The following is a 23,593-nucleotide window of genomic DNA, read 5'->3' as shown; positions in this document are numbered from 1 at the left end:
AGCTGTGAGCTGCATTTCTGAAGTATTTCTAAATGAAACTCTCTCAGCACGCCATGACTCAGGAACACTGGTTACCATGAATTAAAGATTTCTACAAGGAAAAATGCAGCACAAAGAAATCCTGATTGCTCATTCTATGCATGTTCCCATACAGCTACAAAGTCTAATATGCATTAGCTATCTTATCATTTATTATAAAAATAAGTTAGTACCTATTGACATTTCTGTACTAAGTGCTCCCCAACTACTGATCTGCTAAGAAACTCTCTGAAATCTAAGAAGAGGAAAAAACCCATATACCTTTTCCAGCAGTCACCAGAGGATGAAGATGCCATTAAAAAGAGGAACTTCTTGGGCACAGTACCTTTTGTTACGGGTGTCTGTTTCCAAATGAAGCGCTCCATGGATATTAACAGAGAAGCACAAAGCTCACCATACTGCAACAAATTAGCACCTTAACACACTCTACGAAAATTAATTGTTATCTGACACCTAAGCACCTCTTCAATTTCAGCAGCAATCCAACAAACCAGACGTGCAAAGAACTGGTACAGACTGCCTGGGAAATTGTGGAGTCCAATCACACAGGTCTTTAATATCAACATCAGAAATGAATGGGTGAAAGTCAGTTCTGCCTTGGAGCAGAGAAGAGAAATAGATGACTGCCCAAGATCCCTTGCTGGTCCTGACCCCCAATTATTGTTTTATTTCTTTTCCTGAGGCATTCCTTCTTGCATCTGCTTACTTCTAGCAACCCCTCTCAGCTTTCACTCCTACTAGGATCACACTTAGAAATAAGGTCTTCTTACCCATCCTCCTTGTTGAATGATATAATCTGCAGAATAATCTTCTAAATATGTCACCCCGAAGTTCACAAGGGCACTCAGTGGTTCCTGGCCCCGTCTGGTCAACTCCATCAGAAATTGTTGTAACAGAACCAGGGGCACCAAGACCTTCAAAAAACAAGAGTTGTGAATAAATACAGAAAGCATTATCAATACTACTGTGCAGCTAGAACAGAATTCATGTGTCCGCAGAAAAGGCCTGAATCTTCAAGTCCAAATATACCAGGGACTATACACTTCATTTCTGAGAAGACACAAGGCAAACAAACAATAAAATGCACTAAAACAGAAGCACTTAACCTGCTAAGCAAAAACCCACAGTCTGAAATTCTGGAGAATTTCACAGAACTACATGCAGAAATGTTTTCTTAAGCCCCACTTCTTTCCCAACACAGGATTCAGGTAGAGAAGCAGAACAGGTCCAGAACTTGCTACCCCAGAAGTGGAAAGATGCGACATTGTAAATAGCTTGAAGGGATATGCATCCAAAAGCAAACAACACACTCATACACATCCTGGAACAGGAACACTGCACCAGACAGTCTGTTTAGAAGTTCACACTTGGCTTTGAGACAGGACAAAAACAAACACCTCCACCCAGCAGCATAACATTACAAACATGTTTAAAACGACAAACACAAAGCCCTTCCCATGTCAAATGCTCCCTCTGATGTCAAATTTAACACATACAGATTTTCCTCCCTCATTTCCTACTCCCATTCCTCTTTGGAAACCTTTTAACTGAATGCTCAGCCTTAACCTAAATTGCTCTGGAAGATGCAGGACTCTGCGAATCCACCTCCTTCACATTATACAGTTCTAGAAACTTCCTTCTGAAATTATGTTTTTGTTTGCCTAAACAACATGCAGTCGAACTTTTAAACTCTAAATTTATTCTCCTAGAGCACACAAGTGGCCCTCTGGGCAATGTTTATATGCAGCACCTCACGAAGGTCAGGAAACTGGTATGAACTGAAGTCATTAGCATCTGAAAAAGCATTATTATGACACAAGAGAATAATATTTGTTTTACTGCATTTTAATTGAGGCCACTGCACTGCACATCTATTCACTGTGCAGCCTGGAACGCTGTTTCCCAGCTGCACAAGGGAGATGAAGGCTCTACTACTGCTCATACTGAACTCCTAATGCCTCCTTCCTTTTCCAGTCTCTTCCCCCTTCAGCCTGGTTTTCTTTCCTGTAAATATCCTGCATTACTATTCCCAGAAATCACACCTTAGGGTGCAAAGCTGGAGGAAGATGAATAGACAAAGTAAGCTGAAATTGAGATTTGTACTAAATTCATGGTGGCCTCACACTGAGCTTGACTACTAAAACCAGATGGGGCCTAAAAAATGCCCATAATCTGATAAATTTAAAATGCTCCAGCTGATTAGCAAAGGAGTCCAAGACTGTGGCAGACAGGTTATAGTACTGTTGCTCTGTGATGAACAGTTAACACTGGTAACTGTTAACACTTCGGTAGGAATGTCATGGTGCCAGAATTTTAAAAGCGTTGGGGTTTTTTGAGTTTCTTGCAATTAATCTCAACTCGAAGGCAGAAGAGGTGCAAGATCACAGTGCACAGATATAAGGAGCAGGTCAAGGTGAGGTGTCAGAGGAAAATTCAGTCTTTTTAGATCAAAAAAACCCAAGCTGTCAAGGCTAGGCATCTTTCAGAGGCTTCGGGCACACCCACATAACTCTACAGCAGCATGAACACTGAGATCTCAAAATATTTGACATTTACTGTAAGCTGAAGGCAAGAGAAACAAAGGCAAGAAAGGCTGCTTGGGAAATGAAGGGAGCTCAAACGCTGGCATAGTGAACATGATTGTTACCTTCTGCCTTTGCCAACCTGATGCCTAATCCATCCATTCCCCCCAAATTCAGCAAGCCTCTTCAAGGCCTCAGAGTGAGGGACCAAGCTCAAACTCTAACATGCAGTCCTGCACAGACCAACAAACACCACCCAGCTTTCCTTTCCTGCTGAAATTACTGACACTGCTGCCTCTGAGACCCAGTAGGAACAGGATCCTGAAGGTTTGCACGAGACTGTCCTTAAACTCATGAAAGAAAGCACCTTGCAGTACTTCCATAAAAGATAACAACACCATTCTGTACAGAAGAGTAGCTGTGGGAATGGTGGTGAGATTTAACCAGAGCCAAGTAAAAATACAGCCTTTGCAATTCAAAGCAACTGCAACTCCCTCCACCAGGATGCCTGGGAAGGAATGCTAGGGGCTATTTATATTTTGACCGAAGAAAAGCATACACAAAAAATAGTTGGCAGGAGAAAACTTCTAGGGAATCATTATAAAAGCCACTTTACTATCAGAAGATAGCTGATAGTGTAAATGAAACACTAGGGTCCACTCTACTATTGCAATCCCACTGTACAGTATTACAAATTTAAATGTAGACCAAAAAAATATTACAAAAAAAGTTCACAGGCTTTGAGGAAGCTATATCCAAAATTATTGCAGATACGTGTACCTTTTGACTATTTCAACTTAAAATTAATCTAATTCTTCACATTAATCTCTTACATTTTTGTTGCATTATTCTTTGCCCCCATTAATCAGTAAGAATGGGACACTAAGATGACTGCTAACCCACTCACCGGCTCAACTGGCTCTCAGCATCTGTTATCCCTTCAGATGATGCACAAAAGTGGGATCATGCATTTTGTAGATACGTACATAACATTCAGTTTTAAGCAAAAAGCATAAAAACTCAGCAGTGGAGGATTTCAAATTTTTTTACTATGTTTATTTTATTATAGAAATTCAATTTGGCCCTTTTGAGGTGGTTTGGGATTTGTTTTACTTTAATGAGAGCCTTATTTCAAACAGACAATGAAGACCCTTTTCCTTTGTAGAATTCAACATCAACATGTTGTTCTAACAGCTTCTTTAGGGAAAGAATTAAGGTGGGCTGAGATGGCAGGAAAGGTATCTAGATCTCTTCTGTTATAAAATACAATTCTGATTGAGATGATAAAGGAAATTAAAAAGGAAATGAAACCAACACAAATGTATTCCATCTCCTCAAAACAAGGATTACTGAAGGAACTGCTGGGCATTCCTGGAGCTCCAAGCTACCACAAAAACAATACAAACAGGTGCTGTGCTAGGGTACAAAATTGCCATTCTGGTTTGCTTTTGGACTGTATGTTTTATAGCAACAAATGGTAGGGGCAAGCAGAGCTGATGACAAAGACATGTTCTGGATGATGCTCTCCCCCATAAGCTGATGGGGACCAAAGTCCACAAGCCCCAGGGGCTGCAGGAATGCAGCAGCAATGAAGGCTGAATCCTAAACCCCCAAATGCAGCCCATTCAGCCACCCAGGGCTGCATCTTCAGGAGGTGGGGACTCAAAGCATATTGACCTGAGAAACCCCATGCACCTCCTCCCTTGCCAGCTGAGCCACAATGACTGTTTTTATGCTTGGTTTTAGCTTTCACCAGCTGAAAAGTACAATGTGCTAGCTTAAGCCACCTTCTTGATAATCAGATTTCATGGTTGTTTAAACTGAAGTGCTGTGAATCACAAGATGACAAATTGAAAGAGCACACACATAAAGCAATGATAATTGCTGGAGCCATGGGCAGTAACTTGTCATGCAGTGTTTATTAAACTGCTTTACAAGTGCCCACACCCTTGGTTAGATGAACAATTTCTGAAGTAAGCAGGGAAATCTAGTCAGGGAAACGTCTTTCTGGCAAAAAAAGGTAAAGAGGAGGAAAAAGAGCCCTTGTTCTAATTTAAATTTAAGACTACATTTTAACACTCAAATTGTGATTGAATTTGCAAGCAGTTACTTCATTCTTTCATTCTTTTTCTAGTACCCACTGAACTCATCAGAGAATGATTAGGGTGATGAATTTGAATGATTAATGAAAGATTGATCTGGGAAGAATAATTTACTCATTCTACATTAAAAGTATTTTAAGATAAGTCGTTTACAGATTTGCATTTTGTTTAAAAAAGAAGATTCCTATCATTTGAGATAACTACTCTTGAAACCAGGTAGGTTTCCATCCTTATGTTTTCTGAACAATTTAAACATCATGAAGATCCTGTCAATTTTTATTTTCACCATGTTCAGTGCTCTTTCTTACATATATTTTAGACCTGATATTGGAGCACGGAAAGAGTAGAAAGTATTATGAAAAAACTGTCTCAGATTTTGTTCTAAAACTGCTGCAGAAATTAACCTCTCTTGGGAATTAAAAGAAAATAAATCAAGCAACATGTCTAACTTTTCATTTTACTAAAGGAAGGTTGACTTAACACTTCCATTCACTAACTTCTAGCTAAACTATCTATAAAACTACCCACTGTGTGCACATCTACCACTCTGGCAGTGCAATTTATTTCATACTAAAACAAAATTCTTTCTATTCTTGGCCCTCTGTGAAGCACAACTGTACCCAGTACAAACAGTATAGACATCAAAGAGACACGGGACATATGCAAGTGAAAGTCACTGATCTGGTACCTTGTTCCATCCACTGGCATGAGCAGCTGCCTCCTGCGTGCGCTCCCGATATTCCTGATATGTCACCGGCCTGCAGAAGTTAAACCAACACTGAAAGTTATACAAGGAAACAAAAAAACATGAATAAAATAAAGTTCTCAGTTTCCAGAGAACAAAGTATTTTCACATGTATTACAGCAAATAATTTTCAAGAGCTAACAAATCTCGCATTTCAGGACATAAAACACCAGCACCAGTCAGGGTCAGGAAGGCATCCCCTTCTCCTACTTACACACTTTCATGTACCTGGTTGGGTGAATTTCGTAATAATGTGATACTCTACAACTTAAAAGACATTAGATAAGCACGTTCTCTGATATGCTACAAAATTTCTAAGCTCTTGCATATGGGTTTTTTATAATCTAAGACTTTAAAGAACATTCCACTAAGAAATTCATACCTGAGGCTAGAGGCCAATGCAGAGTAAAATTTTATCAACAATACAGGCTGTGGACCAACACAGACTGTTTGACTGCATTAGATTTGAAACCTTTATTTGCAAGAAACAGCACTTTTGATCCCAAAACCCCTTCATATTTCAGTAGATACCTCTGTTCTAGATTTATGTCTCTACTTCTCTGAATTGGGATGATGAAATTCCTCTCTTCCATACTCTTTCCTCCAAAATGGCATCTAAGAGTCAGTAACAGCAAAGGCTTCCTGCCAAGTGACAGCAGAAGATGCACTGCTTCAAAAGCAGCTGTCCTCAGCCACATCATTACAAAAGGCAAGTTCAGACTTTAGCTTAATGGAAATAGTGGTAACTGGCACTGGACAGAGAACTGCTTCCTGAACTCCAGGAACCTGTCATGATCTGACAGCCTACTGTGACTAACACTTTTTTATATGCATGTAAGAGGGCACAAAAATACAAGCCAAGTAAATATTGCATCAAATAGCACTGCTCTAGCAACAGGGGGAAAAGAACAGAGTTAAAGCACAGTGGGGAAAGCATAATTTGGGTTTGTCATTTTAAGGCACTCTCTTGACTTCCTTGGCACATTAATTCTTTGAAACCAAATCCAAATCAATCAGTGGGATGAGAAGAGCGGCAACAGCTGCAGGAAGGATATCATCAAGAGATTAAATAGTAACTCTAGTTTGCCTTAGAAAAAGGCAACACGGTTTCACAGGCACTTCAGACTTTATGTATGTACATACATAAACAAAAAAATTACTCAGAATGCAAATATTTTCCTATAGAAAACATAGGAAGCCTAGATCATCAGGGTATCAACAAGCTGGAACCACTTCAATGCACGACTGCATTTATGCAACTGTTCCTAAAGCAGCACCTTCCAACTCCAGCTCTCTACCAACACATTTTGGAGGTCACTCAGAAAAGCCCCAAGTAGTTCATGTGAACCCATAAATTGCAGGCTGGTAATTCGTAATAGAAAACCAAGCAACCACAACAATTGTACCAATTTGCAAACACATTAATTAAGATACTAGCATGCCAACTGCGACGTGCTATTTAAACAATAAGCTTAAACTGGCAGGACAGCTCTTAAAGCACCAAGGTTAGCCCAGGAGCCCACGCCTGCTTCAGATGTGTACCTGAAGGGTGGTCACAAGGTTTCTAAACACCATCCTTTCAGGGCAACTCTCCCACTCATCATGGGCCGGACCACAAACACAGCTTCAGCTCCACTCTTAGCTGTAAGGCCAAAGAAGTTAACGTGGCTACAGCCCAGCATTCACAAAACTGGCAATGGCAGCTGCCAGTTTCACCAGCAACTCAAACTGCTTGGAGCAGCCTCAGAAATTCAGTAACAAAAGCTTAGAAAAATTTTACAACTTACATTGCTGCAAAGGCCAAATACCACAAAGAAATATTTGCACATTACATCACAAAACAAACAAACAAACAAAAAAAAACCCCAGCCAGATAAAGGAACACTGAAAAAGAAAGAGATACAATACAAGAAGCAGTCCCAACTTCAGCATTTCAGCAGCAGTCACAGTGCAAAAGGAAACACCTTCCCTTTGAAAAAGCAAATGGAAACTCACTTGCTAAGCAAGCTCTGCAGTGCTTTGTGCAGATGTTCCTTCAACTCCTGGGACACTTTCTCCCCCAGATGAGCCAGGCAGTCTTCTATTGAGCTCTCTGGATTGGCAGGGCTGAACACTGGGGAAGTGTGGCAGTCAAACCCTGTGGTGGTAAATGCTGAGAGAAGAAGGTACACAAAATAAAACAGATTCAAAGAAGAACATCAACAGTCTCAGATTTCTTATCCCAGCAGTTAACACAGTTTACATGAGGGATGAAAAAAATCACAGCTCTGTAGTCAAAGCATGCAGTGAACAAATCAGGGTAAAAAAATGTCCAAATACATTCTGAAAGTGCTACTTACAAGGCAGAGATGACTTTGAACTACATTTCCCCTCCAGCTCTTGTTTCACAACTGCATCCCAACCAGCAAGTTTGCTGAATGGGCAGCTATTCTCCCATTTTAAGCTGATGCCAATGCTGATGGAGCAGCAAAGAGCCTCTTTTCATGGTAAATTTGCCCACACATGGACATCTCTGCAGCAGTACTAGAGTACCATTTTTTTAAATATTATTTTGTTCATTTAACCTTTTCCTTCTCAGTTTAAAATTTCTAAGAAAGCTCCATATGAATGAACTTAAACAGCTCTAGAGTGTTTCTATTTCAGATTTCCAATTTGCAACACACATGCAAAGCAAAGATGGGTTTGAAATCATTCCTTGCTGGGAGTCCTATAAAAGCCACATCCACAGGTCAAAGCACATCACAAAAAATGAACCTGGTGGAAGGGAGAAATCTGATGGTTTAAGTCCACACTCCTCAAAATACTAGCTCCTGAGGGCTTCTGCCATCAACTGCAGCAGCTTAAGGGCTGCTTACTTTTCATTATTTATAGTAGCCTATTAAATGTCATCCAGCTGTTTGCTTTGGCTGGGCTCCACCACTCCAAATGGTAACGTTTAACTATTTTACTCCATGTGACAATGTGTACAAATCTTGTGGGGGGAGGAGAATAAAGAGATTCAATGTATTCAAAAATCTCTTTAACTAGAGTACCTGTTACAAATTAACCACCATTACAGTGCATAGAGATTATGGATTGAAACGGGAAAACCTGAAGAGCACCTTCCAAGATTTCTTCATCAAGACGTTTTAGCTCCTCCTCGATTTCTATTTTAATCTTCTCCAAAGCCTCTTTCTCCAAAGCATGTTGTGCCATAAGCTGTTGTTGAGTCCCTGAAAGAAACCAGAGAAATCATTTAAATGTTTTAATTCTATGTTTCAAATCAGGTAGATAATGGAAAACGGTATTGAAATATTGAGTATAAAGGAATTCAAGGTGAAAGTTCTGTTTCAGACAGCAACAAGTATGATTCCTCAAGAGGACTTATTACAAAAGTTTTATTACATGAACCCAGAGACAGATGAACTTCCAGGCCTATTCAAGGTAGAACTGGTGCTTTAAATATGAAAAAAAACCCAAAACCAACAGAACTGTAAGGCTTAAAACAGAATACACAGCAGCTTTAAAAGCAATGTCTTCAACTGAAGACCAAATCAAACCAAGGTACATAAACAAGCAGCCATTATACCTAATACACTTATTATCAAACTACACCGAAACAAAGCAGACTGGCATAAACTTGATTTTTAGTGGCTAAATATAAAATTTATATTGATGCCTGCAAAATCGACAACATTCTCAGAGCAACTCTGCAATGACATCAATGAAGAATCCTGAAACCTGTGAACTGTGCCTCATTTCCCTGGTCGTGAGGAGTCTGCAGGCCACAATGAAAGAATTTAAGACTGGGTTCAGGCAAAGGACCCCACAGTTGTCAGTCAGTTGTCAATTCTCCTCTCCCAACCAAGAAATTTAGGAATTTGAAATGGCTACGTATCCCCAGAAGTTCACATGCCATGGTTTGGGATCACAAATACATATTCTATGTGCTGACTCGAGATACTGGTAACAAAAAGTTGTTTCAGCCACATAGTCAGGATTACATAGACTCTCAATCATCTTAATCATTATGCTGTACCAAGAGACACAAAACTGTTTCCAAACAAACCAAGGTATTTAGGACATTTGAATCTTTAAGGAACTGCCTGCTAAATGTCAGCATTTCCAACAAGGTGGGTATGGCGAAGGTAACCACTCAAGTAAATTTTATGAGGTGGTACTAACACGAAGATTAAACGTCCTTGACAGAGTTCCAGCTCCAAACTCTTGCTATTTAGCTGCTTTTTCTTTGCGTTTGCTCATCTCTGTTTATTCCAACAGCTTTCAGGCATGTTTTCAAACCCCTTTCTTAGGGCACACTACATGAACTGTTCCATTAACTGCTTCACTTCTTGCTTTCACTGAACTTCACCAACCAAGAGTCCACCACTGAAATTTTCTTATTCCTTTCACTCAATTCTTTAAAATGTTCTACTTAGAGACAAAATGGAATTGCTTCATAATATTCCTCAGAATTCTTTTTTTTTCTGAAGACATTCTTTGGGACTTCATGTTCTCTCACACCCACGACTCACATACCACCTCCTGACTGAGCTTCTGGTTACCCGTGTCCACTGTCTCTTCCTCATTTCCCCAAATACTGATGAGCCAACCTACCTCACCCTTTCTGCACCTACACCAAGGGCTACAGCTCTACCAGGGCATCCACACAATGTTCTGCTCTACAGACATTCTTCACTCAGTTGAAGAAAACAAAAAGGGAAACGATTTGTATCTGTAATGTTGGTATCATCTGACTCAATTTCCTCCTCATCACTTTCATTTCACATCCAGATCTTCAGGTAAGTCCTGTTAACAGCCAGTGGAGCTTTCTGGCACATCTTTTTTCATTCCTGTTTCAAAGGCACTAAATCATAATTTGGTGGTCTTGTGAACGACAGCTTTATGGCCTGTTTTCTTTGGTTTGTTTCTCTGCTGGAACTCACTCTAAGTGTTGTACTGCCTTCCCTTTTCTTCCACAATGGACACATATAATCACTAAATTTCATATAAGGGTGTGTGAAAACTGTAAAAGCACTTAACACACGCAAATGTGTAGTTAACTACCCACTACTGAAGTACACTGTCATTTTCTGTATTTAAAAAACCACTAGATAGTAAGCTTTCAAGGTCTCCTACAATTGAAAAATAAGTTACAAATCCACAGTATCAACCCACTGAATGTGTGTTAATGCTTAAAAACTCAGCACAAGTACCCCTCTAAACCAATGTATGCTTAAGTCAGTGTAAAATGTTCTCATATATTTCTGTGACCGGTCTAAAAGAACAAAGGATAATCAGTTTAATTCCATTTTACTTAACCACACATGTTCAGAATAACTTTATTTAGCTTCTTAAATCCCTTCCCAAGTAGTCTCTCTTTGCCACTCTGAGTAATAAATTCCAGAGAGGAGCAAACCATTCCTCCTTTTGGTTAATGCCCTGTCAGTCCCTGTCAGTTGCTTCTTTGAAGAACTGAACCACTGCTTCAGAGTCAAGTGCAACAAGTGTGTGCAAGTGCCAAGCCCTGTCTGAACCTGCGCTTCCCCCCGTGTATGGAAGGGACGAGGGGGCTCAGAGGAGCACCCATTCTCACGGGACTAATGTGACGATGATCACACACGACAAGCTGTCATACTTGATAAGAAGTCACCCGGAAGATGGAAGGAAGAGAAATTCCAGTGCTGCCAGCATACAAAAGAGCTGTTTAGATAATCAGCACTGCAGTCAATGGTTTCCATCTCGTAACACCCACAACTTTGCAGCAGCTGCTGATTCCGAGAGCACCTGACTATTCAGTCATGCCAGAACATCAAAACCCTACCCCTCCCAGAGCAGTGACTCTGCACTGTTTATTCCCCTGATAACAAATGGATTTCAGCTTTCTGCATCTCCTGGATATTGACTGCTACCAACAAACACTGCACATAGTGTGGGAGAACAGCATATTCCAATAGCAAAGGTCCTAAGTGAGGGGCATATTTTTCTCAATTAGTCAACTTCCAAGTCGCCAACAGGTAGAAGAAAAGAGTAAAACCAGCTTATTTCAGATGAGAATATATTTTCATTATTAAGGATGCAAATGGTCACACCAGAAATGGTACTTGTAAGAGCCATAAGCATTGAATGCTTTCCTGTGCTCAAGAAATGGGTTTGCCTCTTCTGGGCTTTTGGTAAACCAACTCTGCAAGGCCTCTTCCCAACCCAGAGGCACAACAAACCTCTGTTACATGTTCTTACACAACCAAGTTAGAGCATTCTACTTTCTATTTATGGAATAAATGTTCCCTTTGCCACAATTATGTTAAGATTTTGGGTTTCAGGTATTTGGAACTAACCTGAAAAGCAGAGGAAAATGTGTTCTGAAAGTCCATCAGGCATCACATCAGGGACCATCAGACTACTAAATAAATGTAATACTTCAGTAAAACACCAGAAGCTCAGTAAAAATACGAGACTAACCCGTTTGCCAGGTTTGATCCCAGGAGGAGGAGGGATGGGATGGGAAGTCATTCATCAGAGCTACAGAGTCTGCACATCTGATTCTACAATGCTTGTGCCAAAACTTCAGCTAACAAGGGACAACAGCAACTATAAGGGGACTGAAAAGATCTTATGCCTTTTTAGTTCAAGGGAATGCAGGATGATTGGAAAAGAAAGCTACTGGTGTCACAGATTGCTCCAGACTTCTTTTCTTTCATGCTTGTACTTTTAATTTAGCAATACCTTCGTTTTCAACTTCTCTTAGGTCTCTATATTAATTTCTGTACAGCTAAGTTAAAAATTTACTTTCAGCATGACAGTAGTATTTCTTTAACATCTCAGACCTTTTTGAACATTAAGATTCTAAAATTACTCTGAGCACTGAGAAGTGACAGATATATAAAAAATCTCTTTACAAATGTTTTTATCTCTTTCCTTTAATGAAAAGTACATCCATTACTCCAGCACACTCCAGAACATGGACTGCCACACATAGAAGTAGCCCTCGATTTCAGAAATGTTTACAAGAAGCTCTTTATAAACCATATGAAGGCTCAGCTTAAAAGAAACTAAAAAAGTCTAAAATATTACCAGCCAAAAAGAGACAAGATATTGCCAACTAGCAGCCTTTTTTTTTTGTTTGTTTTTGTGGGCAGAGAGGAGGCTTAATCAAGTGGGAATTCACACCCCAAAAAGCTGCCTTTCCTTGCCTCAGTTCAGGGAATAGCTCCCTTACTAGCATGAACTGGACTGCTCTGACCTGCAGTGTGAATCTTTACCGCCCAAACACGTGTGTTTGCCCTAAGAGCAAAGTCTCTAACAAGTAAGTTCAACCTAAAAAACTCCTTCATTTCCTACAGGCCAACAGTAGGTACCATGTGTGTGGGAAACCATGAAAATGGCTTGATCACTAACTACATACAGCACTTCATAGGTAATTCCAAGAAGATAATAAATGGTCAAAAGAACACCGTGCACAATAACTGGATTAAAGTACTGTGGATAGCATGCACCTCAGGGAAACTGTAAAACTGTCAAAACCTTGCTCACCTCTTGACCAACCTATGTCACCATGCAGTAATGGCACTGGCTAGAAATCTTTCAGATGCTCTGCAAGATAAGGGATTATTTAAGATTTTTCACTCTGTCAAGGAAAACACAGAAAAACTACTTTTCTTCACAATGTTAGTCGTAGCTGCAAGCTCATGGGATGGTGTCAAGCAATGGGGAAATAGATTAAAAAAGAAAAATACATTAAAAGTCACTCCTCGATGAAATACAAAGAAACATTTATAATACAAATATACTGAATCACAAAACCAAAGTACTCTGACTCACTTGAAAAGTCAGTAATACTAACAACTGTAGCTGAGTGGAAGCTCCTGTAATGAGAGTGACTTCAGGAAGGAAAGTGTAGAGATGTTTTCCAATACTCGATACTTATTTTCTGTGTCTGAACCAGTACTCATAGGTATGACAAGAGTTCTGAAAAAACACAAAGCATCTCTCCACAATCTAATGAACAGACTGATGCCATGAAGATTTTTTGCCTTTTCTTTTATACCCCTGTTATACCTTTTTACAACTCCTGTATTCTCAGTGCTTTTGCCTACATTCTTGGACTTGTTTGTCAAGCTGAGAGATTAAACATTTTAGAAGCTTCGTAGCCAGGGATCAGTGTGCCCCAGACCCCAAGGTCCTCTCCAGAACACACTCTGTAAACCAAGATAGAACCATCCAGGGGAAGGTTCCTTGGGGAGGGGGGCTCACTCAAGCCTCTCACTGGGGAATCTTTGAGAGATCTGCTAATTAGTAACACCTATAATGATACACCCGATCTTTGGGGATAGACTCAGGGTGGTGCATCTCGATGCACATGACCTGGCCGTGTGCACCTAAGGATCCTTAAAATAAATACCAAGGTAAAATCCCTTTCCCCCTTCTAACCGTGTTTGACTCTTAATTTTAAGACCAAGAAAAGGCATCAAGACAACTGAGAGTTTCCACACATTTAAAATATATGTACTCATCTGTTGCCTCAAACCACATCAACTTACACAGGTGATGCTACTCTGTGTGTTTTATCAATTTATCTGAGTTTGTCCACCTACCTGAAAAGCCACCAAAAGTAACAGAATTTACTGCTAACGGATTTTGATTTAAATAAACTGCAATGACTGTTACGCAGAATCAGCATTCTGGCAAAACTAATAGGAAAAATCTCTTAAAGTACTGGCCAGTTAAATTTGCTGGATTCACCTCTGGAGACGCTGAAATCCATTACAGAATACTATAGAGCTGTAATGCTAAAAGATTGGCTTGTCCAGTAAAACTGTCTTTTCTTCAAGGGTCTGGAATACTGTGGATGGCTCTTTCTTCAGCCGCTGCACTGAAGAGAAGATAACAAAACAAAAATTTCCAAGTGCTCATCAGGTGTTGATTTAGATCAACCGTATTTGCTTGAAGCCAGAAGTGATTTCAGTGTTTGCAATTGAAGCCATCCTTCTTGCAACAAAACCAAGACCAACCAAGAGACCCAAAAGGAAACATAGTGAGGTAATTTTCTATGTAATTTCTCTGAATTTTCTATTCACTGAATAAAAACCCTCCCAAAACCATCGGTCTTGCAAAGCACACTATGCCTGCAAAAAATGAGAAGTTTTAACTGGAAACCTATCAACCTATCTTAAAGTTTTATTCTTATCTCAGTTTTTGAAACAGCAAGACGTACACCAGAAAAAACCTAGTACAAAATGAGGGAAAACAGAGGCATATGATGGTAGGAGGAAAGAAAAGGGAACAAACAAAAGCATTCAATCTCTCCTACCAGTTCTGGAAGAGATAAAATAGTACCACTCCTGTTGGGAAGGATCACTTTTTTGGTTGGGTGGTTTTGACCACCAGATAGGCTTTCGAGTTTAACTGGAGTGCTGAAACTTCACTGAGATCTGGGAGACTGCTGTAGGAGGAGACTCAAGGGAGACACAGAAATCCTAACACCTAGTGTGCCTTTTTTCTTTATCTCCCATGTTCGGTACACACGCAACGGAAAGGCAGAAGATCCTCCAGCGGGTGACACAAGGTGGCTGTAATTGGGATGCTGCGCTGAACTGCCCTCTAGAGGAGTCCCTCACTCTCCCACTCAGGCAGACAAGGAGCTTAACACCACCAGGGCAAGCTAAAACTTGTCTTCCTGGATACTCCCATTATACTGTAATATGATTCAGAAAACAGACCAGGACTACAGGCCCATTTGGATCTAAGAAAAACAAATGAAGGGAAAGTACTACAAACCAGAGTCAATGCCTCATATCAGTGAAACACAAAATACAGGAGTGTTCTGCAACTGGAAAGGAAACAGGCAATAGCCAAAATCACTGCTTCACTGCTTCCTATGAAAGGTCTGTCAGCACAACAACCAAATCAGAGCGAAATAAGATTAAGGACAGGTGTTTTTTATTGGAATCCTCTCAATTCACAAATCAATGCTGTTCAACCATAGAGCAGAAAGACTCCTGACCAGCATTTTGAAGTGCCACAGAAATCCACAATGGAAGAAGGAACTTGGGATCACTCAAAGTGTTGTACCAACAACTGGTGACGGTGCTTGGAAAACACACTGACAAGCAGGAAGCAATGTTGTGCTGTTGTTACCCCTCCCTTGTTACCAACCCAAGAAGTCTCCTCCTCAGGACAGGATTCCAGACAACTGTTCATTTCCATTTCCCGGCTCTCTCCCTTGGTCTAACCAGGTTTCTCAGCCCACACTTGGGACTGTAACACCCAGCTACTTCCCAGCAGTGCATTAGGCAGGGCAGGAAATATCCATTATGGGCTGTGCTCTCCTCCTTGGGGAGAACATGGAGCCCAGGGAGCAGATTACAGCAAGTGGGCATCAGCCAGTGCCAAACAACAAGGAGATACAGACTGGCTACATGGACTACTGGAACTGCTCAGTAGTCCAAGGAGATGCACACAGCGCTCCAAAATAACCACACACAGCCCAGGAGTGCAGCTCAAACACTCTTTAATTACAAGCAAGGAGAGAAAAAGTAGGAGAAAGGATTTTTAAAATGTAGCTAGCAGACAAAAGAAACCTCTCAGAAGCATGGAGAGCAGAAAACCACCACCAGGAAAAGTGAGTTAGGAAAGAACGAAACAAATCCTGAAGCAGAAGGATAAAGCGTTTGCTTAGTTCAATACAGCCTGAAGTCCATTCAAAGCATTACAAAATAGAGTGAGAAACAAGTTGGCAAATTAAAAGTACGGCAAAATTATTTAATCCAGAGCCTTTGACCAGAAAGCAGCAAAAACACTGAAAGAGAGACCTAATTAAAGTGAAACATGAGCAGGAGAGGAGACATTGTGGTCACTCTCTGGTTTGGGGAATGGGGTGGGGAAAATGTAGGAAGATTTCCTGTTTAGAAGTTGTAAAGTATGAATGCTTTAGAGAATCCTAACAGCAAGTCCAACTACACCCTGCTGTCACACAAGCTAAAACATCTAAACACTGAGAAGTCCTCTTAATTGACTACAAAATTTTCATTTAAGCATTTCTAGTTTCCTCTTCAGAAAGTTTAAATATACTGCTGTAATTCAGATTAGAAGCTCAGAGGTTTCAGTAACGAGAATTACTTGAAAGGTTTCACCTCAATTTGCAAATACTTCAAAGGCAACTATAGCCAAATTATTTTTGAAAAGCTTTAAGACTGACATTTTCCTTTCTGAATCTTGTTGTATTTATACAACAAAGCAGACTCTTACACATTGAACTTTTATACGTACTCAATACATTTCCAGTTACAGCCCAGTTATAAATGGGTGGGATGTCCAGAATGAGATGTCATCACTAAAATAAGCACATTTTTCAACAAAGGGTTTTATGAAACAAAGGGTTTTATGAAACAGCTAAGGTGCCTCTTCTTTCATGGACCACAGATGCAGTCAAAGTGGAAGTAGCAAACATACCTTAAATATACTAACATTAATTTAATGAATTATATATAATATAACCAGCATATGGTATATGCTCTAGTGCCAAACTGAAAAGCAGTTCTGTCATAACTTTGATGCAATCTTTTCTTTTCAAGAATTTCTCACTTCATGACAGGTAAGTTCAGTAAATGACAGCATATGCATTCTTAAATGATTGTTCAAAGAGAAAAAGTAGATTCTGAAGACTGTCTCTATTTGGTTTGGGTGTTTTTTTTATCCTCCTTTCATCAGAATAAGTTCTGAATCACAGAACTAGCAGTGACTAAAACATCATTAAGAAGTGACAAGTCACCCAGGCAATCCTGACAAACAACATTGCTTAAGTGCTTGCCACCACAAAATAAAGAAAAGTTTTACCCCCTAGGTTTATGTGAAACACAATCTACCAAACTTGTTTAATTCTGCCTTCTATTTCTTTACTTAACCTCTTTCATCCATAAAACTGTCCTAGAAGAAACATCTGACTCCATGCAGTCCTTGACTTCTAATTAAATAAATAAACAGAAGTAGCATAGGCCACGTCTCTGCACCAGCACTGACTGACAACAACAGGAGCCTCAATGCAACAGGGCAAAACTATTTAGCACAGCAGATTGCTCAAGCCACCACTCAGTTTATGCCAGTAAACACCACCTCACCCCTGCTTACTTCCACTTGTGTCCCGAACAAATAGCAAGCATGGGCTGAAGTTCTCGTGATAGCTCAACAAAGGTAACATATATCCATCCCCCCTGGTCTCAAGACAGCAACTAAAACCACTTATTTGCTTCCTAAACACCAGTCAGCCCCGGCACAGCTCAAATTAAAACAGTAATCTGCACACAAACAGCTTTGTTTCCATCAGCATCGCTCATCTCTCAACTGAAATTTATTCAATTTTCAATGAATGAACCAAGAGATTCATTACACCAAACATCAGGCTCACGCGCTGCATCCCTGCAGAAAAACCTGAAGAACTAACTGCAAATACAGCTGCATATGTAAATGGCTACAGATGAATACGCAAATATTACCTTGAGTTGGAGGAGGAGGAGGAGGATGCTCCTGTGGCTTGTCCTGTGCTAAAAGGCCCAGGTAGCTGAGCACTACGTATTTGGTTTCATAGTGAAATCCTACAGGCACGGCGATAGCGGACGCCATCGGCTTGGCTGTGTTCGTGTGGGGCACGTCGGCTGCGCTCTGGGGAACCCAGGAAGGCTGTCAGGAAAGAGGAAAGGGTTTTGTTTGTTTGTTTGTTTATAAGGCTGCAACAGGTCATGCACTCGTACAGGAGTTATGCAACAATCCTGAAGCAATATCCAGGTTTTTGCCCTGATATCCTATGCATTCTTACTTTAATAAGAACCATGCAGAGTAAACCCAACTGCGCCCCAGTCCAGCTGCCTGCCTGCTGCCAGCAGTGGCATTTCTCACTCCTGCCTGACACACACACTCCCAGGGAAGCAGAACGAGCAGTTCCTCACCACGTGTCCTCCTCCCAACGCCTCCCATCCCAACCACACACAAAAATGCACGTGTTCATGCAAAGCGGCTTCAACGGATTCTGAAGACTTTGTTAATCACAACATGAGGTAGAAAGACAGGTTCCAAGGAGTGTCTCTTTCCCTAAGCCTCCCATGAATATTTTCCCGAGTCTCTGCTTTCTCAGGTTAACTACTATGATGCTCAAAAATTGCAATGCAGAAAAAGTGACCACAATTGCCTCGAATTCATTTTACTGTTCCAACAGCAATGGAAAACATATGGTCAATAGAGTAAATTCCATGTTCATTGCAGGGATTGGAAGAACAGATGGTTGTTTGTCCTGGATTTCTCACCCAGACATTATTAAGTATAAACCAGAAATCCACACCTAACAGCAACATCTGGCCAAAGAACTCCACCCTGTTTCACTCTAATTGTTTTGTTGCTTTTTTCAAATATCCAAATAAGGCCAGCAGGAAAACTAAGGTAGAGAGAAATTAAAAGTAACAAGGTAAAAAGTAAAATCTCAAGCAACACCATGGAAGTGGGGAAGAAGCCATGCAACAGATTAAAAAGATGTTTGAGATTAATCAACATGTTTCAGTTCATTTTAGTTCTTTTTATTTGGCAAAGTCTGGATAACTACTTCCAACATGCTGTCAACTTAATGAATCAAATAACATTATCCAGGGGTTTCTGATAAACTCTTCAAATTAAATTCTCCAGGACTTCAGAGTCATTCCCAAACAAGCAGTAGCCCATTCTTGGCCTCCAGAATGGACGTCTAAATGAAAGGCACACAAGAAAGTTTGTGCTACGGAACAGCTGCTGAACAGGCACTGAAAGAGACAGGCAATTTAATGTGAGACTGCAGTCACATTTAGAAGAAAAATTTATATCAAGTTTAAAGCAGACAGAATGAGCAATATGCTATACACAGGGACTAGAACTTGGACCCTCTCAAGAGAGTTATGGATTACACTGGAAATGCCTTGAGACTAAAAGAAAGAACCAGGTTCCAAAACCAAAGAACAATCTGCAAATGAAGCCTCAAGATTAAAAATAATATTAATAATAAACTGAGAAAGCAAAAGAGAAGCACTTGCCTGTCTAGCTATTCAAGATGTCTGGGCTAACTTCTAACCCCTCCTCCCTGAGAAGGAATTCAGATTAATAGCAGTTGTACACTGGTTACTGCACATAAACTGAACTAGAATTGTGCTGTGGCACGGTTGCTGTGGGAGTGGATAGCTTGGCAAAGAAAAATTTACCACCAAACTAAAAGCTGCAAAAGGAAAAGAACTGGTATAAAATTGGCTCTTTAGAAACTCTAGTTTCTGAAACTCATTCAGTATTAAAAACAGAAAAGGGATCTCTCATGAAGACCATACTATGGCAGCCCTGCCTCTTGCTCCATGTATTTGAAAATGCCTGAAAGCCTTTACCAGAAAGGTTTGGTTGTCTTTGCTGCAGCTTGAACCTACGTAGTGAATTATATACAGAGGAAGCAATAAACTTGGAGTCAAAACTTCATTTATGCTGCCTCTTCCATCCCAAAGTGCTCTACAGGCAACATATCCTGCTTCAGAAACCTAAGAAATCACAGCAGAGAAGAACCACAGCTTTTGCACAACACAGTTACCCTTGAGCCTCTTCCATAGCTGAGATTTTCATAGAGCAAGAGGATTTGGGAAAAAAAAATTGCTCTGAAGACTTTAGGATCCTTTAACAATAGATCTGCTCTTCAGACCAGACCCCCACACGCAATCACCACATCACATGTTCACATCACCAGGTGTGAAATGTGCCATGCACCAAAAAGCAAAAGCTCCCTGGCACATTTCAGTTCTGGTTTGTTCAGTAGAGATCCACAGGCCTGAAAATCAAAATGCTTCTCACAATGCCTACACAGTGAATGGGAGCCCTTCCAGACAACCTGAACTGATCTCTCCTGAAAAAAATTAGCCTGACAGATGGTCCAGAGACATCCAGAAACTGTGCTGTGGGCCAAAGAAAAAGTCTGTATATATAACAGAGATTATTCTTCAAAATATAATTCCAAATCAATGCAGAAAATGAAAGAAAAAAGTTGATCAAAACAAGCATGACATCCAAAGCAGCACAGGGCAACAGGGAGGCCTAATTCACAAAAATTTCAGTATGCTTAGCTCAGCACTTCTGAGGGGAGGAAGGGAGAAAAAAAAAAACAGAGAGAATCAGACCACTGCTTATTTAAATAGTGGCCAATGTTTCTCTGGGAAAAGAAGTATGAAAAAAAAAAATACCTTGGTGGATATATTTTGAGAGGCAGTTTTATACTGAAATGAGAAGGGAGACTTAAGAACTTGAATGGAAGAAATCTTCAAATTCACATAAAAGAATGTCATGAGTGGAAGTGCACTTCAGAATCACTCGTCTTCCTTTGAGAGAAGCCCACAGCACAGTAACTGAATGACTCGTTTTGGATTGTGAATGACTGGTTTTGTTTACAAAGAGAAATACAGAAATATTGACTCAGATACTGTAAATATCTCAGAAAAGGCCATTTTTTCAGGAATGAGTGGGATTGAGAAAGGACACACAGCTTGAGAGACCAGATCAGAGGAAAGAGAGCTCTCCACTAAAGGAGCAAAATGGAAGAGAGTCTAGAAAGTGTTTAAGAGGATAAGCTTGTACAGGAGATGCAATGGAGCAGAGGAAATAAGGCATTACACAGAGTCTGTGTCTCAACGCCAGGAAAAGAGGGTTGCTTCTGGTTTGACAGGTTCCCTGCAGGAATACTGTCCTCAAAAAGCTAGAGAGATCAACATTATCACCCATTACTCCCTACAAAAAATTCACCTTTCCCAGTTCCTGCGCCCTTGGGGGACAGAAGGCTATACCTGTTGAAGCTTACTTATCTTGTCACTCCTCCGGCCCTGCTGTCACTTGTTTCATGTGGGCTGAGCTGCTCAAGCGACCTGAGAGCAGGAGTTGCAGCAGGACTGACATTTCCTCATGCAATCTGTCACGTCCTAATCCACGGCAGAGTTATACGTTGGATAACGGGCAGCACAAGCCTACCAATGAATACAGCGAATATAATCCCCAGCGATGAGGCCGGGCTGTGTTTTAGTCCCTGTCTGTAAAACCCTACCCTGCATCAAGATGTATTTACTGTGCATCATTCAAACCCCAAAACGCAACATCACTGCTCTAGCGCCCAGAGCAGTTCAGCTGGATTTTACAAACAAAACAGCAGGCAACCAATGTCACCTACGGATTTCAGAAACATCAGCACCACCACAGACCACCTGCTTTATCCCAACAGCAGCACCACCGCCCTCGGCTTCCACTCCGAAACGGAATCACTCCAGAGCTGGATGCATTCCCCACCTAGAGCCTGGGTCGCCAGGCCTCACTTACCAGCTACAAACTCAATCACCCCAAGAGCCGCTGTGGCTGAACACCTCCTGCTGCTGCTGAATTATTGCAACGCACGCACGGCCTGAGCCAGCGAGCGCTCAGCCAAGCACGGGCAGGCACAGAGGCAACGCAACGGCAGCAGCGCAGCTCAGATCATTTTTAGGGCCGCCTGACATCGATACGCTCACGGTTTGGGTCGTCTTGCCGGTATCAATCTCTGCAACAGGCGGCCACTCTCAGTTCAGCTGCATCTACAGCCTCGGGTTTACACGGTGCTCTTCACCAAACATACCGAATTCCAAGGAGTTGCAGGTCTACAAAACCACACCCCGTATCAGCAAGATGGAAAATATCCAGGCACTCTGCAGCCTTAGCAGAAGGCTTGCGTAGGGATTTTGGATGAGACTTGCATGTGTGGACTAGTTTAACCTTGCAACCGTTTGTCTCTGAAAACACTTCCCATAACAGGCAGGACTATCCAAAGCACCCAGTTGTGATCAACTTGAGAGATAAATTCTCCAGAGTACTTTTCCAACTCTGTATGAGGGTATGACTAAGAGACTTTGTAGTAAACTGAGAACTACTCAGTTCAAACATGTCAGTTCCTACTGGAAATGAATCAATACTGCAGCCACTACTGATCCCCTGGTGGCACTTAATGGGCAGAAATACTGGAAAACATAATTGTTCTTTATCTGGACAGTGTTTGTAGCTGACTTTTGAGAGAAATGCAATTAAGTGAGCATCCTAGGCAAACGGTATGATTTCTCTTCTAGAAAGTAAAACAAAAGCTGCATGAGTTACCCACTATAAAGGTCTTCAATTTTTTGCAGCTTCAACCCATCTCACCACAACATTAAATACCGGCAAACACAGCTTTTACTAACGAGCTTCCATTCGCTTTCTGTCACGACGTGCCTATTTGGGTTTGAGAATCCGAAACAGCCGCTCCAAGTTTCAGCGGCGCCGGAGCCGCCCGCGGGAGCGCAGCCGTGAGCCCCTCAGTTACTACGGCGATGAATGAGATATTTATACCCGGGCGGGCGGGCACGGCGTCGGGATGAGTCACCGGCGGGGCCGTGCGGGACTCGCAGCCTGCGCGCTGCCGCGGCCCCTGCAGCGGGGGAGCCGCCGGCTCTCCTCGCCGCCGCCGTCCGGGAGCTGCCGCCGGGGGCTCGGCACGGCCCCTTTGCACACCGCTGCCCGCCGGGTCCGCGGTGTCCCGGGGGTGTCCCGGGGGTGTCCGGGCGGAGCGGGGTCCGCGCGTCCCTCGGCCGCGGCGGGGGCGGGAGCGGCACCGGCCGCTAGGGGGCGCGTCTGCCCCCGCCGCGCCCTCACCGGGGCGCGCGCGCCCGACTCCCCCACCCCCAACCCGCCCGTCGCGGACGGGGGTGCGCGCGCGGGAGGGGGGCGGGAGCGCGCGGTGCCTCCGGTGCCCGCTCCCCCACCCTTATATTAAAAAGTAGATGCAGACAGACACGTAGGTAAAGAAATAAATAAACAGCCCGTCCGCCCGCCCGCCCGCTTCCATGCCCGTTCCTCACCTGCAGGCGCCGCGGGGAGGAACTGGAGGTGGAGAAGGCGGAGGAGCGGCCGCCGCTCCCGGGTCGCTCCCGCCGGGGGCGGTGTGGGGGAGGGGGGGCGGGCGCGCGCGCGCGCTCGCGCGCTCGGCCGGTGCGCGGGCTCTGCCCTAATTCGCCGCCGCCGCCGCCGCCATGATGGAGGGGGCGGGGGCAGGAGCGCGCGGGGCGCGTCGCGGCGCGTGCCGCGCGTCACGGCTCGCGCCGGGGGGCGGGGCCCGGCGGGGGCTCCGCCCGCGTCACGTGACGGGGCGGGGCTGGAGGGGCCTGCGGTGGCCA

General features: G+C 42.3%; 1 protein-coding gene across 3 annotated transcripts in view; it reads right to left on the bottom strand.

Moving 5' to 3' along the window:
• The window catches only part of BCL2L13 (BCL2 like 13), a 40,854-nt gene extending 17,365 nt beyond the window's left edge, over positions 1–23,489 (bottom strand). The window contains exons 1-7 of one of the 3 annotated variants that reach the window (XM_082281096.1): positions 23,279–23,489; positions 21,923–22,048; positions 17,879–18,062; positions 8,510–8,620; positions 7,404–7,560; positions 5,352–5,421; positions 810–953 (exon numbers count right to left, since the gene is read on the bottom strand). In XM_082281096.1, coding sequence (XP_082137222.1) covers positions 810–953; positions 5,352–5,421; positions 7,404–7,560; positions 8,510–8,620; positions 17,879–18,005 — 609 coding nt within the window. In that variant the 5' untranslated portion in view covers positions 18,006–18,062; positions 21,923–22,048; positions 23,279–23,489. Of the gene's footprint in view, positions 1–809; positions 954–5,351; positions 5,422–7,403; positions 7,561–8,509; positions 8,621–17,878; positions 18,063–21,734; positions 21,753–21,922; positions 22,049–23,278 lie in introns of those variants that run through there. The other 2 variants (XM_082281095.1, XM_082281097.1) reach the window with 2 other exon arrangements.
• Positions 23,490–23,593: the final 104 nt, after the last annotated feature.

This window comes from Coloeus monedula (genome assembly GCF_965178545.1).
Source record: "Coloeus monedula genome assembly, chromosome: 4".
In the NCBI taxonomy this organism is placed as follows: Eukaryota; Metazoa; Chordata; class Aves; order Passeriformes; family Corvidae; genus Coloeus; species Coloeus monedula.
The sequence above is the reverse complement of the archived record's forward strand: the minus strand, read 5'-3'. Positions and strand labels throughout refer to the sequence as shown.